Below are 16,031 nucleotides of genomic sequence, written 5' to 3' on the forward strand. Positions count from 1 at the left end.
GGGATCATATGTTGTCTTTTGTAGGTCTAGACAGATGGCGGAAGGTCTTCTAGCGTTCTTCCAGCCCAGCCACCATGCTAAACGTTGCGCGAACTGGTCAGAGGAAGGACGCTTATATAATCGCCAGTGACCACTCAACAGTTCACCAGCAATCTCTCTCAAACGAGTCCGAGCTGCTTATTTCCGGTGGGGGGAACAAAAGGGGACAATCGAGCTCCAAGTCTGGGTGTTCTGGTGGGAGTAAACGAGTGGCGGGTGGAGAGCAAAGGTTCGTCAAGGTCAGACGCCAGGCCGACACACGGGGAATGAGGGCGGAGAGGGGTGGAAAGGACCCGAGCCGCACGGCGAGGGGGCCCAGGCGTCAAGGGCGAGCGGAGAGGGGGCCAATGTGGCCGGAGAAACTTAGGGGATCGAGGAGGGAAATGGACAAGAACTACGCTGGTCGTCGGCGAACAAGCGCAGCCAAAGCGGGATAGTGAAATTGGTTCAAGATGATGAGCGTAGATTCGGATGGTGGATCTTGACGCCGGACTTTGGGCTCTGGATGGTTGCCGTGCCGCTGGCCGCAAAAGGATAGCCGCCGCAAGCGAGGCTGATGGCCTGAGAAATCGGGCATTCAATGGTAGGCCATTTATCAGGATTCCATGTGGTCATTCTGCCGGGCGGTAGACCACAAGCTGTCCATCATGTGATGTCCATGCTCATCAGCGTCATCAACACCCTTATTCAACTCGAAGTATGGAGCACTTTCTTTTCTTTTCTTCTCTATTGGTTTGCAATCATTAGCTAAGATTATATAATACCGGGATTCTACGTCTTTTACAACTAGAGTACATTGACCGATATGAGTTACAGGGCTAGAACCCATGTCCGGATAGTACCTTTTTTTATGATTATGGATTTTATTTAATATTCTTTAAAATTAAATTTGTTTGAACGTTACAACTCGGTGGGGAAGTTAGTTCCTGATCCAAATTATTAGGTTCAGCGATATGCCGTCGACCGTTGTAGAAAAACCACGGCTGATCTTGAAGATAACTGAAGTATATACGGCGGAAGACCGAGAAGAAGAAGAAGAAGAAGATTCAAGATGGTGATAACATGAAATAGTTTCGGCAACTCCGGGGGAAATGCAAGACAGGATTCCTTCGGTCTATTATTAACTGGATCCAAAGTCCCCCTCCTGTCGGCTGTCGCAGCGCATTCCTCCACTGAAAGGGAATAGTGACAGCGACTATACGGTAATTATGAACGTCTAGCCGGTCGATGTCTGAGACAAACCTCTAACCTTAGTAACAAGTGGATTGACCTTGGCTTTGCCTTTCAGCTGCGGCAACCATCGGCCGATCTCATCCTTTGCGTTGATTATGGACGATGGACGATAGCTATTAATATCAGTGACTGGTTCTAACTTCTCGGGCTTCCATGGTCCCGGTTTATTTAAACTTGGACTCTTCGAAAGTGAAAGTGAAAGTGAGTGAGTGTATATGTATTGTCATTATACTTACCTACCTATTTCTTTTCCCCTACTTCTTTCAATTGTTTTCGATTCTTACCAATTATATTGTTCGTGTTTCTTCGGGCCTGAATCGGTACCGTTACCCGTAAGGAAAAGGGAGCCAGGCACCAATCAGACCGAAGTGGCTCCCTGTCAAGTCCCGTGTAAGTGTAATTAAAGTGGATCTTCCCATTCCAGGTTCATTACCCATACTTGCGTACAATTGGATTGAATTTCTTGACACTGGCAGAACCCAGACCAAACATCCTTTCTTTCCTTTCTTTTCCCCTCCCCCAAAATGTGTGGCCGATCAATCTCATTGAACCTTTTTTAGTCTCCTCAGCCTCACCTCGACCGCCTTCCAGAACCACCGACTAACTACTCGTCTTTTTTTCCCTCCCCAAAACGCCCATCATCTTCAATCATCATTCCACTTAGTTACTTACTACTAGTTACCTGGTTCGGAGGAGGGGATTCCGCAACAATTTATTGTCCCCCTCTTTTTCTTAGGCTGCTATCAAAGAACACCACCCGTCAAGTCTTCCACCCCCAGTGATTTACTACAGCTGGTACCTGAAAGTCCAAAGCTCCGACCAGGGCATATCAACGCCCACCCTCCACTCAGGTCGCGTTCCTTGTCCCCCTTCGTTCAGCACCCCTGTGTTGTCTTGACGAAGGGATAACGAAGTGTCAGCCCACGTAGAAAATGGCCCAACAACAAAATGACAATGTTATGCGAAGGTATGTGCGACAATGTCTGCATCGGCGAAGTGGGTCGAAAACGTCCGACTATTCATTGCTATTTTTCTTTTTTTTTTACCGGAGTTCTACTCCTTTCATGCGCTCTCAAGATAGTCACTTCTACTGTGTCCCCTCTCGTGGCTCGGAAATTGAAACTGGAGCTTGCGTTCAATCCTGCTTCCGTTCATTATGATGCTGATTTGATAATTACCATAGGAAGTTGGTGATTATTGGAGATGGTGCTTGTGGGAAAACTAGTTTGCTGAGTGTCTTCACCCTTGGTTATTTTCCGACTGTAAGTACTGCCTGGATTACGTCAAGTCCGATAAGAGTGCATAAGACACAAGCTAACTGTTGAGTTTGTTTGACAGCATTATGTCCGTAACCCTGTGCCCTCTCAATTATGGTGTCTGCCTAGTGCATGGTCTGACTGTTGCGCGTGTTAATCCAGGTCCCCACGGTTTTCGAAAATTATGTGACGGATTGCAGAGTTGATGGCCGGTCGGTACAATTAGCATTATGGGATACGGCTGGCCAAGAAGACTATGAACGGTTACGTCCGCTAGCATATTCCAAAGCGCATGTGATTCTGATCGGGTTCTCGGTGGATACTCCGGATTCCTTGGAGAACGTCAAGCACAAGGTTAGTGCCTCACTTTCCCCGCCACTTACTGGACCAGATTCACCTAATTCAACTGCAGTGGATCGAGGAGGCCAATGAGCGGTGCCCAGGTGTGCCGATAATCCTAGTTGGCTTGAAGAAAGATCTCCGGGAAGACCCTCTCGCAATTGAGGAGATGAGAAAGAAGTCCCTAAAATTCGTCACATCGAAGGAAGGAAGTGACATTTCGACTCAAATCGGCGCCAGAAAGTACTTGGAATGCTCCTCCTTGACCGGGGAGGGGGTTGACGACGTCTTTGAAGCTGCTACACGTGCTGCTCTTCTCACGTTCGAAAAGCGTAAAAGCTCATGCTGCATCGTGCTATGATGCAACATCCATGGCTTGTGTTATATATGTCGACTAAGGGGGTTCGGCTCAAGGGTCTGCCAGCAGCAACGGAGATAATCACGCCGTCCTGGCATTATCAATATGCCTAACGGACTCAGCCTGGCCCACGCGTTCCGTCGAGTTTCTTAGATTGGATTACCAAAAGGGAGGGTAAAATCTTCGATGTTGATCGACATCTTTTGCATTACCGGCGTTTGGGTGGCCTTTTTCACTTTTGCCCGATTTGACACAACACCTTCTGACTTGCGTTCGTCGCACATAACTCATTCGTCGTATGGGCTTTTCTTTCTTTCTTTTTTTTTTTTAAAGACACGACACATGTTCACTTGTTTCCGGAGTACATACTTTGTGACTTTCCTTTATACTCGAGTGCACTCCGCAGTCTCTCCTTTGGTATGATACCTAGCCTTTTGGCGCATGTTTTCCGCTTCGTTATGAATGCTGTCTCTCCCTTTTTTCTTCCCTTCTTTCCCATGTCTTCACACTACCTAGCACATTTTCTATCTTTAGCGATTGATATTTCCTGCTTTACTGTCAGCCATCTTGATACTACCAATAGCTGTCAACCTGCAATATATGTCTTTAACAACTCTCGACTCTCAAATTACTTCCCTACCCGGCCCGTAGACCAGATACTCGACAGAGCATACCCTATAGACCAAACGCGTCATCTCAAAGAAATAACAAATATTGAACAATGTTAATGGTACAGTACATGCCAACAAGAATATCTTCATACCCCGCAATAGATATAATAAACAAGAGACACCAAAGCTCAGCGTATATCTCCCTCCTGGAATAAGTGCACACTAACCCTCCCCTTAAGTTCATTTCTTCTCCATCCTCTTCCATTCATGGTTCCAGCCCTCCTGACTCGGCGCTTCAGTCTGCAACCGACCATACTCAATCGGGAACAGATCTCTAAAAACACCGCGCTTGTTCATCGACTTCCGGAACAGCTTGCCTCCATCTCCCGCTCCAGTCCGGAGCTCCTCACACGCGGCGTTCATCGCCTGCCACTGGCGCTGAAGCTCCAGCTGCTCGGAGCGGCGCTGCTGCGCCTGGAACAGTTGCCAGGCACGGTGGATGGTCCAATGGCGGAGATAGCGAGTCCGGGAGAAACGAAGGGGACGAGGCGTCTTGGGGTGGTGCAGGAAATAACGGATCAGAGCTACAATGGCCTTAGTTAGACTTTTTTTTCCCTTTACTTGTCCATTGCGGTGATCCTCAATGTCATCACACGACCGATGACTTCAAGATCCCAATTGGGGATAACAATAGATGGGATATACATACTAACTCGGCGATCTCCGCGAGGACCATTGCCCTTCCTCTTGAGCAAGGCGTTGGTAGTCGAGAATGATCTGGCGGCCGGGGCCTGGACGGCGGAGGTGACGGGGCCGCTGGTCGATTTCTTCAGCAGGGCTTCATTGCACATGCGGGTCACGGACGGCCGTGTCGATGTCTGCGAGATGGGGATTCTGAATACGTTCGCCAGGGAGGCGAGCACGGGCGAGAGGGACCGCATGGCGTGAGAGTTGGGGGGGGGGGTGACGGAGGAGCGAGTTCGATGGTCTGGTCTGGAGAGCCTTTTCGGGGAAATGAATGCTGTCGGAGCGGAAAGTTTGGCTTAGCCGCGCGCTTATTTTTGTCCTTCTGTTGTTTTTTTTCTTGGCGCTGGTTTTTTGTATATGCGTGGGGTGAATTGGGTTCGATGGTTTTGTGTATCGTTTGTTTCAACTTTTTTGGAGATTGTTAGCGGATGTGCAAATTACATGGATTGATCCAGGTATTGAAGATTATCGAATTATGTTGGTTGGTGCCTGAAATGCCCTGGCTGCGAGACAGTATACTATTATTACTATATACTACTCCTAGAAATACACAAGCTAGTATTCACAAACTATGCCATGCTTTTATTTCTGACTATGATTACGATTCCTTCTATCGTCCTTGAAAGCTATTATGTATCTATTTTGTACCTTTTGTATTGTGTGTAAAGTGCAATATGACTAGCTACCACTATCATATGGGCAAGCGGGTATACTGTTCGCGCTGACATATTTCATTTATTTATATCTTACTAGATTTCAGATATCTTATAGCTTCTTAAGCTATATCTTATATTTACATCTCAATTTAATGATGTGACGGTTGGAAGGTCGCTCTATCGCCTCCCCTGTGTGTTTTCCCACAGGCAGTACCGCTATGCAAGGCCACAAAAGCCCTAGTTCCAAATGCGCATTTTGTTGCCCTTTGTTCAAAAAGATCACTCAGTGAGACGCTCTTGCTATGGCTGCTGTAGAACTGTGCTAGTAAGGTAGGCTGAGCTCATACATTCGCGACCTACTAGTAGTGGTTATAGCACGACACGAATACCTTAATTGGTCTTCTGCAAAATGCTCGCAGGTTCGGTTGGAAGTTCCTTAGTATGGATGGGGTCAGTGCCAGCCTCAGGGTCCAACGTCGCATTATAGGTCTGGCTGGCTGGAGAGTGGTCGGACATGGTATGCCATTCAACATTCTCCATAGATGGGTTGGAGTCACCGCGGCTTTGTGATAGACGCTCGAATCCACCCGTGGCTGTTTTATCCGACCATGATTCAAACAGAGAATCGGTCTGTTTATCGCTGGTTTTGCGTGCGAAAGCGAATCACACACTGAATAACCACCCCAGCAAGCACTAAGGCGAGGAATACTACGGTGGTGGATTCCTAGACCACGGCATGAGCAGACTGGCCACTGACACTAGATAGGGACTTAGGGAGACTGCACTATCCTTACCACGAAGGCAGTTTTAGGAATGCGGACATCGTGGTCCTGTTGCAATGTTGACAACGGCAGTGTTCAAGAGACACGTGTATCATGATGGAGGATTCCAGAGAAGAGCTGGGTCAATAGAGGGTATTCGAAGAATGACATGCATGCATGGAGGAGGATGGGCACATCATCATCCAAGGCAACGAACCTGTGAGTATGTTTACCTCCTTCCAATGTGTTCTGCGGGGGCCCGGGCCAAAAGGTTGAACTAAATCGAATCCCTGCAACAAACTGGGGCAGTGGATTGTTTTGACTCCGAATTGCCTGATCTCCCACATCGATCCCTGCTTATCGTTCCTTTCCTCCTTTTTCCCTCTTAGGGCTGCTTGCCGCTAAACTTCGCACCAGCCGTGTTTCCTTCTCTCTCGACCTTTGGATCTTATTTGATTTCTCTTTTTGCTTCCTTTTCACCAATCTAACTTCCAGTTATTTTTCTCTATGGCAGCTGCAATCCTCAGTCTGGCCACCACGTACGGGGCCCGAGTGGCTCTGGCGGTGGCCCTTATCTTGATCGTGCGATTTTTTCACGAGATGTTCAAAGTACGCCTGCTTTTCTATCGCTTGCGAAAGCAAGGCCTGGTATGCCATCCGGACGAGAAGAATCCCTGACGATGGACGGACTGGCTGACAGTAGCTCGCGCAGCCAATGCCCCAGTGGGATTTCGCAGCAGGAAATTTGCGGATGCTGCCCGATTTAATGAAGCGACATCCCAAAGGGTCCCAGCAGTCGGAAGCATTTACGTTGCTATCCTACGAGTTCCCAAACAACGATAATTGCTTTTATATTGATGTCTGGCCCTTTACCAAACCGTTACTGGTGGTCACTTCGCCGGATCTAGCAGTGCAGGCCTCTCAAACCTATGCGTTGCCAAAGCCGCCGGTCCTCGCTGAGTTTTTTAATCCTTTTACCGGGGGTCCCAGTATCTTCGTGACCAATGGCCCCGAATGGAAGCACGCCCGCGGACTGTTCAATCCTGCATTTAGTGCCAGTAATATTCTTGAGCATACTCCCTATATTGTCGAAGAAGCCGAAGTGTACGTGGAGATCCTTCGCGAGCATGCGCGCAAGGGAGATATGTTTACGCTCGATAAAATGACCTGTGACTATGTTATGGACATTATTGGATACGTTGCCATGTGGGTTTCCTTGGACAACCTGAGGATAGAAGAATCCAAACTAATATCGTCACTAACAGGAAAGCACATCTTCATTCTCAGCGTAGACACAATGCGGTAGCAGCAGCGATGAGAAGTTCGGTCGAGTGGCATTGCCAGGACGAGCAGATGAATCCCTTTATTCGATGGAATCCCATGCGACCACTTATGCAGTGGTACAATGGACGGACGATGAACCGTTACATTGGGATTGAACTGGACAAGCGATACGAAGTATGGAGACAACAATCTTCCACACGGGCCAATTCTATCATTGATATCGTGCTTGCTGAATTTATGAGTACTCGCACAGCCGGCGATAAACTAGACCCTGAGTTTAAGAAGTGGGCGACGATTCAAATCCGGACCTTTTTATTTGCTGGCCACGACTCTACGGCTGCTACGATTGTGTATAGCATCTATCTTTTGTCAAAACATCCAGAAATACTGGCAAAGGTTCGCAGCGAGCATGACGAGGTATTCGGGTCGGATATAACAACTGCGGCAGATAAACTGAAGCAGCACCCAGAGTTGATCAACCGGCTCCCATATACACTCGCGGTGATCAAGGAAACGCTGCGTCTCTTTCCCGCTGCCTCTGCGCTACGAGAGGGTCAGCCGGGGGTCTATCTACAGGATAAAAATGGTACCAAGTACCCGACAGATGGCCTATGTATCTGGATTCTCCATACCGGTCTTCAACGGAATCCAAATTACTGGCCGGATCCACACGCTTTCAAGCCAGAGCGCTGGCTAGTTGGACCAGAGGACCCATTGTATCCTCCGAAAGGAGCCTGGCGTCCCTTTGAACATGGTCCGCGAGACTGCATCGGTCAACCGCTGGCTCTACTGGACATCAAGATCACTCTAGTCCTCACGCTCCGAGAGTTCGACTTCCAAGACCAGTACGCCGAATGGGACCGTCTGCATCTCCGGCCGGGGCCCAAGACCGTCTTTGGCGAACGCGCCTACCAAATTCCACTGGGAGGCTCCCACCCCGCCGACGGTCTTCCGTGCCGGGTCAGCTTTCGAAAGCAGACCAGCCAGTGAGAGTTGAGCTTAAAATCGGCGCTGAGACGAGGGACGAGGACACGATGAGGGGGAAAATGACCGGGGTTAAGTGGGGCAGTGAAACACAGGTCAGATAGTCATACTAGGGAGAAATGGATGAAATTCGAACTTCTGAAAGGGCGATGTGATTCAAAACAATATGGTGTTGAAAAAACCTCATATCCCTGCTCCTATTACAACCAAGAATCTGAGGACCTGAGAAATCGACGCCGAAAATGACAGCCTCTGGCGCCAGAAACGGCTGCCTTTCCACCCAGTTAGGCTGAGGATAACTCTTATACTCTTACGATTTCATTCCCGGAAAAGGTATCCGTCATATTTCTGACTTCTTTCTATAATAACCAATGTATTTTACACTGAAACTTCTCTACGCACGCTAGTTCTCTGTCACTCAACTTCCTGACACTTCATCATGATTCATATAGAATGTAAGATACGGTAATTCTAGGTAACGCGATAGAAGGTGCAATCTAGATGCCCTCTCTCCAAGGAGATGCGCTTCTTCCAGACTGTTGCGCCAACATGTGTCATGAATACGGTATCGGCCAATATTCGCGAGGTTCTCCTATAGAGAACCGTCTCTGCTTTATGGGCACCATTGCCACCCTTGCTGTGTTTATAATTAGAATCCCGAATAATCGACACCGAGCTTTTGAAGAATTACTTACTCCGCTAGAAAGTTCGCATGTCGCTTGAGGCCAGTTAGGAAAGCAATCACCCGTATCAGTTCGAAGGCATCCCTGAGGGCACGTCGCACATGTAGCTTGTGCTTGTTGCTCAATGGGGCTGGCAACGCCGAAGCTGGTAAGGGAAAGAACACAAATTATGGCGAGGAACTTCATATCGGACGATCAAGGAGACGTGTAGAAGAGATGAGCTGATTCGAGAAGGCAGAGATAATAAGAAGATGCGAAGGTAACGGAGGAAAGATGACCACTTAAATAGTGGCGAAGTTTGCCTTTGAAAAATTGAGGGGGACTGAAGTATCCTATCTATTTATGCAGACTTTCCGTCGCAGAACCCCTAGCATTGTGTCTAGCTTGGCATTCACTGAGGCTGAATCGATCCTGCATACGGAGTAAGGACCCGGGAACTATCGATTGATCGACAGGTCGATCAATCTCGGCTGATCGATTCCCAAGAATGCACAGTCGCCCCAAGAATTCTTCGGTTCATCACCCTCGACCGTGGTGGATCTGTTGGAGGAGATGAATTTTCGAGACGACTCTGCGTCTGTCCTGTCGGCCAGCTCTGGGAAGGCCACCTAGGGGTAGAATGGTCCGTTCAAGTTAAGCTTGCGGGATGAGCCATGTTAGATTCGAGAAGTGGTAACGAATACACGAATAAGACGCGCCGCAGATAACAAGATCCACGGAGAAAAAGTAAATATCTTCCTTGCCAGGATTAGCTCTATACACCTCAAAGCATAGCGTTCTGTGTGATGACTGGCGGGCGTACAACGTTACATGAAATGCTGTGCTTTCACTCGAGAAGAATGAGGGAAAAGTGACAATATTAAAGCTTCTGCGTGGTTCTAAACAATATTACAGTATTATCACGATGACTGATGTTTCTTGTAAGGCCTGGTGAGATCTGGGAAGCATCGCAAACCAATGTAAAACCCTAGATACACGATGAACGTCAAATGCCGCAGATACATCTACAGGACGTTTGCCTCGTCCAGAATCAAAACTAGATAGTCATGAAATTTGTCCAGTAGGACCATTGTTCCCACCAAGGAGCCCGCCAATGGTCAATTTGTCCCCAGAAGGGATTTGTATAGATCCTATGATAAATGGATAATAGATGGATAGTGCAATTGAGTCAGAAACGTCGCACGTTCGAAGAATCACACGATTGTGAATGCTATGCTAATCTCGGGTTTACGGATATTGCCTCAAGAGAATAATAAAAGGATTGGAGGGTTATGCAATGGTAGAGAAGAAAAAAGAATTTCATGACACATGAAGACCAGACAACTGATGTTCAACCAGTCTCTCTTGGCCCAGGATGAACCCTCCTGCCTGGTGGTAGGATGATGTCAGGACAAGGTCCTGCAGACGAAGAACAGAAAGCTGAAAGGTACAACTGACTAGCGAGATAGGCCAGCAAAGCGTGGGTTAAAAAGGTATCGATGCTTGAAACCCGTCCTGGGCCGAATAGCGAGGCGTAGCCGTTCCTTGAGGCAGCAAGGAGGGCGGTAAAGCACGACCAGGAGATTTTGATCTTTGCGCAGTCTTACTTGAGCCAATAGCAAGTGCAGACGGTATATACGAGGTTCTAGAAGACTGGCAGGAGGACGGAGATTCGTCCTGGGAAAGCGGGAGCCCTTGAATACTGGATGAGGCTTTCAAGTTTGAGTCCGACCCTGAGCTCGACGGCGGAGTGGGCTCTATATTGGATTGTATACTCTGAGGTCGGCTGTTGCTTTTCGGGACGTAGGGCAGATGCTGGATCTGGAGGGCCTGGTTCAGCTGCTCGTCTGTCCATCCGCGGCCGATGTGCACTTCATAGTGGCCGTGTTTCTGGCCCAGGATAGATGTCCGACACCACAGATCGGCATCCTCTGATTTGGCGAAGCCAATGACAAGCCCTTTGCTACTGTCGCGCAGGTAGACCATGGACGGAGCTAGCGGGAGGTAAACGGCGCTGGGCTCGTTGGCGAAGATGCGGGATTCTCGATTGCGGTTTTGGTAGGATGCTGCTTGATTGGGCGAATTGAAGCTGAGCTTGAGTTCTTGTTTCTGGAAGTAGAAGAAGACATCAAGAGCAGGCTGTGGATGAGACATCGTGAGCTTCAAATGAACGATGGAAAGGGTCGGTGATCTACTATCAGCTCTTTACCTTGGGGGGAAGGGAACAGAATTTAAAGGAGCTAGCATCATCTGAAGCTTCGCTCAGCCTCTTAGCTACGAACTAGTTCCTTTAGCGGTTCCACTTATAGGGCGCACAAGTCTCACTTTGGGCACAGTGATTACTGGGGGCCGGATTGCCTGTTGTCTGTCCCGTCAATCAAAACACTCAGAGTGATCATGGTTTAGGGCTTGGCAGGTCAGCAGCACTGCCTCGTTGCCCCGTATTTGTCTCACAGCTGAAAAGAGATTCAGCTTGATGGATATATTAAATTCAAATGACCTAGAAGCTGCCTTTCTCAAATAGTTAAGGAGTATAAATAGATACAAGAACCAAAATCAAGCTTAAATTCTGCTTTTTTTTATTTATTTATTTTTTTTGTGGCCATGGAAAGAGTTGGATGTCACCGTTGCTGCGTTGGAGACGACCATCCCGGCTATATTGAAAGGGACGACTTGAAAGGAAACTAGAGAGCTGAGAGGCTGTAATATCTGGCCCAGGTATTTTGATCAGTTGTAAAGACTGCTCGGTATGAGTTGCCGTGCATTTCTTGACGTATTATGGGCATAAAACATTCTAAATGACTATATATTCTTCCCAACGTTCTACCATTGCTCCGCTGCCAGGGAATACTTCGTGCGAATTGAGCTTGCAGTAGGGAGATCTGGGTCGTTGCAACTGAAAGCGCCCCTCCATGTTGATAACTCGCTTGATTCTCCTGCAACCATAACCATCCATCTACCTTAATTCCGTAGTCCCTGCTGGAATTTGCTCCTTGCTCGAAGTCGATCCCCATACCGAATAAAAACAAACGGAATCAAAGTCATCAGAAGGCTCAAAAACCCTAGAAGACTACACCCCCAAGCGATTCCCAATTGACGAAACATAGGAGTGGATGCAAGTGGCAAAACGGCACCAAAAACACTACGACAACAGCTGGCTGCTGCCATAGCGCTGGCGGCGTATTCGTGATACGCGTCAACCAGATAATTGATGAGGGCGACAAAAATGAGGAAAAAGGCCATCCCAAACGGTATCCCAGCCAGCATGGGCACAATCCAGTGAATCCCCGCAGAGGCAGTCCAGCCCAGCCAGAACAAGGCCAGCACATATAAAGGACCCCCAAGACACGCCAGGGGAAGTCGTTGGTATTCCTCGATGGTGGACCAGCTGGCCTTTCTCGCTTTTGCACGCTGGAGTATCGCGTCATACCACAAGAAAAGCGCCATCCCGATGCAAGCTCCAACAGCAACTAGAATAAATGTTAGCTAGGGCAGCCAAGGATGATGGTTCTGGGCGATAAATGAATCTTACTCGGAATGAATGCTAGGCCGGCGATTCCATCGCTCATGCCATAAATGCCCTGGAATATCAGGGGATATGCCTCGAAGTACATGACTTGGATCGTCAATTTCATGTCGTTGTGATCGGAAACAATATCACTTACAGAAGATTGCACTGGCATAGGAGAGGTAGAGACATGTGAACGAAATGATCGGTTCGCAAAACAGCATGTACAGAGGTCGGGAGAGTGCCTTCAGGACGAATCCATCTCCTTGTTTCTCCGTCTTCTGCTTCGCAAGGGCGGACTGGGACGTCTCTGGGAGGAACAAAACGGGAATAAGGCTGACACCGGCGATGATCAGGGATATCCAGAAAATCCATCGCCACCCCACCGGACCAATGAATCCTGCTACAAGGGGAGCGAACTGAGGCCCGGCGGTCGTCACCATCATTGCCAGAGCCATGGTCCGCCCACGAGCCAGAGGAGAGCGATAAACGTCAGCGAAAAGGCCCCCCGTGACTGCAATCGGGCTCGATGCGCAAATTCCACAGATAGTTCGGAAGATGATCAAGGCAGTCCAGTTCGGAGCAATGGCACAGGCTAAAGTGAAGATGGTGAATAGGACGTAGGTTCCGACCAGCACGATACGTCGGCCATGAAGTTCGCTCAAGGGAGCAAAAGCAAGAGGCCCGGTCACATAACCGAGAAGATAGACCGAGGTAGGTAAAACCAGCTGCGTTTCGTTCTGGACCTGGAGACTGTCTGCGATGAAGCGAATCCCACCGCTGGGAATCGTCGAGTCGAATACGCTGTTGAACAGCATGAGAAGGCCAGTGATCACCACGAATATCTTTCTATGCTAATTATCGAGGTTAGAGTGTTTTACTCCTTTCTTAATGGGCTTTTCCGACTTACAGATTGCCATTGAGCTGGATCTAACGCACGTTGTGGAGACCCCATGTTCTGGGACTCTGTTTCCTCATCCTTGTCTTTTTTCGTTGTCGCGACGCCCATCATCTCTCAATACTATACCACAATACTTTTTCGAGGCGTGTACCGTAGGCGTACATCTTCCATTTCGATCAATTTATCCTTGGATGTGTCGCCAACAGTTACCATGTAATTCCTGCCGACGAGGAAGCCGAGCTACTCATACCGAGATACAAGATGCAACTCATAGCGAGATGGGCCATCTAATTTAGTGCGGCCGGGATTCCAATCCCATCATTGGAGGGCACGTTACTAGTGAAATTTGAGCAAGATCAGCTTGACTAAAATCAGACTAGAACCACCTTAGCCTTGATTAGCCTGAATGTTGAATGGCTCGCTTACGCCAAGGATCTCGAACACGGCTCTAGGGCAACTCTCCATCTTCGCTCGCGACGACATGCCCTCTTCATATATATTTGCTGCTAGGCGAGCATGGAAACTACTAGAAATGTTGCACGTACCCGAAAGCGACGGAGGGAATTTACGGTCAGTGAGATGAGCACGGCCATGACAGAGCTGCCCTAATATCCGGAACAGGGCTGTTGGCGCTGTCGTGCGCGGAAGGTCAAATGTGATGAGGGGTCCCCTTGTTCAGCATGCACGCGGCTGGGCCTCGAGTGCGATGGCTCCAGTATGCGTCTGGTCTGGCTTAACGGCAATGAGTCCTATCGGTCCACCGGACGGCGATACATGCACTGCGGTATGCCGTTTCTTGGATGTCCCGAAGAGCCGACTGACAGGGACATGTAGAGCGCACCTGGGCGAACTATGCTGCTCTCGACTCTCATGTAGTTGATTTCCTGATCGCGCAATTGGACGATGACGAGACAAACGAAGCCTCAGAGCCTCTGAAGATAGATCATAATCCCTTCTCTGTCTTCCCTGCTGTAACCCCAATGTCGTTAGTGTCCAATATGAACCAGGGCCTCGTTTGCAACAGCACGAAGATGTCAAGTAGTGGAGAGAAGATGCTTTTTCATCACTACGTCAACTACGTCGCATCTATCATGATGCCGTTTGAGCATCCCTGGAATCCCTGGAAACGGCACTACCCCGTCGTCTCGCTGCAGTACTCTGAATCCGGGGAGAAAGCACTGTACCACGCCATTTTGGCCCATGCAGCATTTAATTTTGCCAATTTAGGGCATGACAGACAGAAGATGATGCGGCTGGCCGCATCAAACTATAACGCCTCGATTCAATACGTGAATGACTCTATCCAAGCATCTGGCAGAGACTTTGATAGCACTCTGGCAGCGATTATGACTCTGATGATGGCAGAGGTAAGATATAACATCGCTCCTGGCTTTTTTTTCTTCCTAATAACGCTTACGCTACTCCAGGTCTACAGCGGCAATTCCAGCAAATGGAAGCATCACCTCCAGGGCGCATGGGCATTCCTTCTCGGATCCAATCGCAAAGAGCCATGGAAGGAATCCGAATTCGTCTGCTTTTCAACCCAAAGCTTACTGATCGTCAAGATCATCGGAGCCACCTGCATGACAGATAGCCAAACCCCAACATTGATGCTACCCCCAAGCAATGAATTCAGATCGATCACAGCAGCCAGACCTATTGAAGCAGATCCGGTAGTTTCTTCCTCCCTACATTCAGACCTAGCATTCGCCTCCTTGATCTCCTCGACTGCTCAGTTTGGATTCACCATCGGCGCGCAGCGACTTATCCTGGAGTGTATTTCCACCATCACGACGGTCAGCCAACAGATGCGATCAGACGCCTCCCCCAGAGCACACATTACGGCCGACCGGACTGTCTCCCAGGTGCTAACCTGTTTGAATCTCCTCCAGACAGAAGTACTCGATAGCTCTGGTGGAAACATCGAGCTGGAACCGAATTCCGAAGTCAATGCACTGGTTCCTAAATTGAAATCCGAGGAGTTAGCACGATACCAGCTCAACGCGTTCATCTACGCAACTTACATCTATCTCTACCGAGCGCTATTGGATGTGCCGCCTAAGCGCGTCGCAGCGTACGTGTCCCTGATATTCGATAACATTACCGCCTTTTCCGCGCAGAGCAGTGGGAACTTCTCCCTGTGGCCGGCGTTTATCGCGGCGGTCGAGGCCTATACGGTGCGGGACCTGGAGTCATCGTGCCGGTGGCTGGAGCAATCGACACATTTTGGACTCGGCAACCGACTTGCAGTCAGGTCGATCGTCGAGGAGGTGTGGCAGAGACGCGATGCCTTGTGTGTAGAAAGCGGGATAGACCCAGGGCTGGCGGCGGTGGATTGGAGAGATGTGGCTAGAGACCTCGGGGTAGATGTTCTGTTGGTTTGATCTTGAAGCCTTAAGAGAATAGCACTATCTAATTTATCTCTGCGCCGAACATTGCCTCTCTAGAGGCATACGTCTTGCGGGCTGGTGTTAAATTGCTGGGAGGCGACTACCTATATGGTATCTGCAAGGCGTGGAACTTGGTTCAATGAATGGTGTCTGGTACGGCTCAGATCCGAAATTAATGAATCTATATTGGACTACAATACTATATAAATGACAACTTAGGGCAAGCTAGTACATACGACCACAGGGTGTGGAGAACAGGGCTTCCCGTCCGCTCAGCCGTACTTAAGCCACACGCCGGGAGG

General features: G+C 48.9%; 6 protein-coding genes across 6 annotated transcripts; 3 read left to right on the plus strand and 3 right to left on the minus strand.

Moving 5' to 3' along the window:
- The first annotated feature begins 1,918 nt into the window (after positions 1–1,918).
- rho2 (putative Rho GTPase Rho 2) lies at positions 1,919–3,421 on the plus strand. The gene is made up of 4 exons (XM_015551811.1): positions 1,919–2,239; positions 2,456–2,534; positions 2,691–2,882; positions 2,941–3,421. The coding sequence occupies exons 1-4, from the start codon at positions 2,205–2,207 to the stop codon at positions 3,226–3,228; spliced, it is 594 nt and encodes a 197-aa protein (XP_015405917.1). The 5' UTR covers positions 1,919–2,204; the 3' UTR covers positions 3,229–3,421.
- A 435-nt stretch (positions 3,422–3,856) lies between these two features.
- On the minus strand, positions 3,857–4,808 carry ANOM_006556 (mitochondrial 54S ribosomal protein mL40). The gene is made up of 2 exons (XM_015551812.1): positions 4,546–4,808; positions 3,857–4,420 (listed from the first exon to the last, which is right to left on the minus strand). The coding sequence occupies exons 1-2, from the start codon at positions 4,775–4,777 to the stop codon at positions 4,077–4,079; spliced, it is 576 nt and encodes a 191-aa protein (XP_015405916.1). The 5' UTR covers positions 4,778–4,808; the 3' UTR covers positions 3,857–4,076.
- Positions 4,809–6,507: 1,699 nt separating this feature from the next.
- On the plus strand, positions 6,508–8,274 carry ANOM_006557 (cytochrome P450; the record flags this gene model as incomplete). Its single annotated transcript, XM_015551813.1, has 3 exons — positions 6,508–6,648; positions 6,713–7,206; positions 7,266–8,274. 3 exons carry the CDS (start codon positions 6,508–6,510, stop codon positions 8,272–8,274), a joined length of 1,644 nt encoding a protein of 547 aa, XP_015405915.1.
- A 2,141-nt stretch (positions 8,275–10,415) lies between these two features.
- Positions 10,416–11,084, minus strand: ANOM_006558 (uncharacterized protein; the record flags this gene model as incomplete). Its single annotated transcript, XM_015551814.1, has 1 exon — positions 10,416–11,084. The coding sequence occupies one exon, from the start codon at positions 11,082–11,084 to the stop codon at positions 10,416–10,418; it is 669 nt and encodes a 222-aa protein (XP_015405910.1).
- Positions 11,085–11,891: 807 nt separating this feature from the next.
- ANOM_006559 (MFS transporter) lies at positions 11,892–13,447 on the minus strand (the record flags this gene model as incomplete). The annotated part of the gene is made up of 4 exons (XM_015551815.1): positions 11,892–12,400; positions 12,463–12,546; positions 12,596–13,292; positions 13,349–13,447. 4 exons carry the CDS (start codon positions 13,445–13,447, stop codon positions 11,892–11,894), a joined length of 1,389 nt encoding a protein of 462 aa, XP_015405909.1.
- Positions 13,448–14,056: 609 nt separating this feature from the next.
- On the plus strand, positions 14,057–15,723 carry ANOM_006560 (fungal specific transcription factor domain-containing protein; the record flags this gene model as incomplete). The annotated part of the gene is made up of 3 exons (XM_015551816.1): positions 14,057–14,123; positions 14,174–14,706; positions 14,767–15,723. The coding sequence occupies 3 exons, from the start codon at positions 14,057–14,059 to the stop codon at positions 15,721–15,723; spliced, it is 1,557 nt and encodes a 518-aa protein (XP_015405923.1).
- Between the last annotated feature and the right edge of the window lie 308 nt (positions 15,724–16,031).

This window comes from Aspergillus nomiae, assembly GCF_001204775.2.
Source record: "Aspergillus nomiae NRRL 13137 chromosome Unknown contig00178, whole genome shotgun sequence".
In the NCBI taxonomy this organism is placed as follows: domain Eukaryota; kingdom Fungi; phylum Ascomycota; class Eurotiomycetes; order Eurotiales; family Aspergillaceae; genus Aspergillus; species Aspergillus nomiae.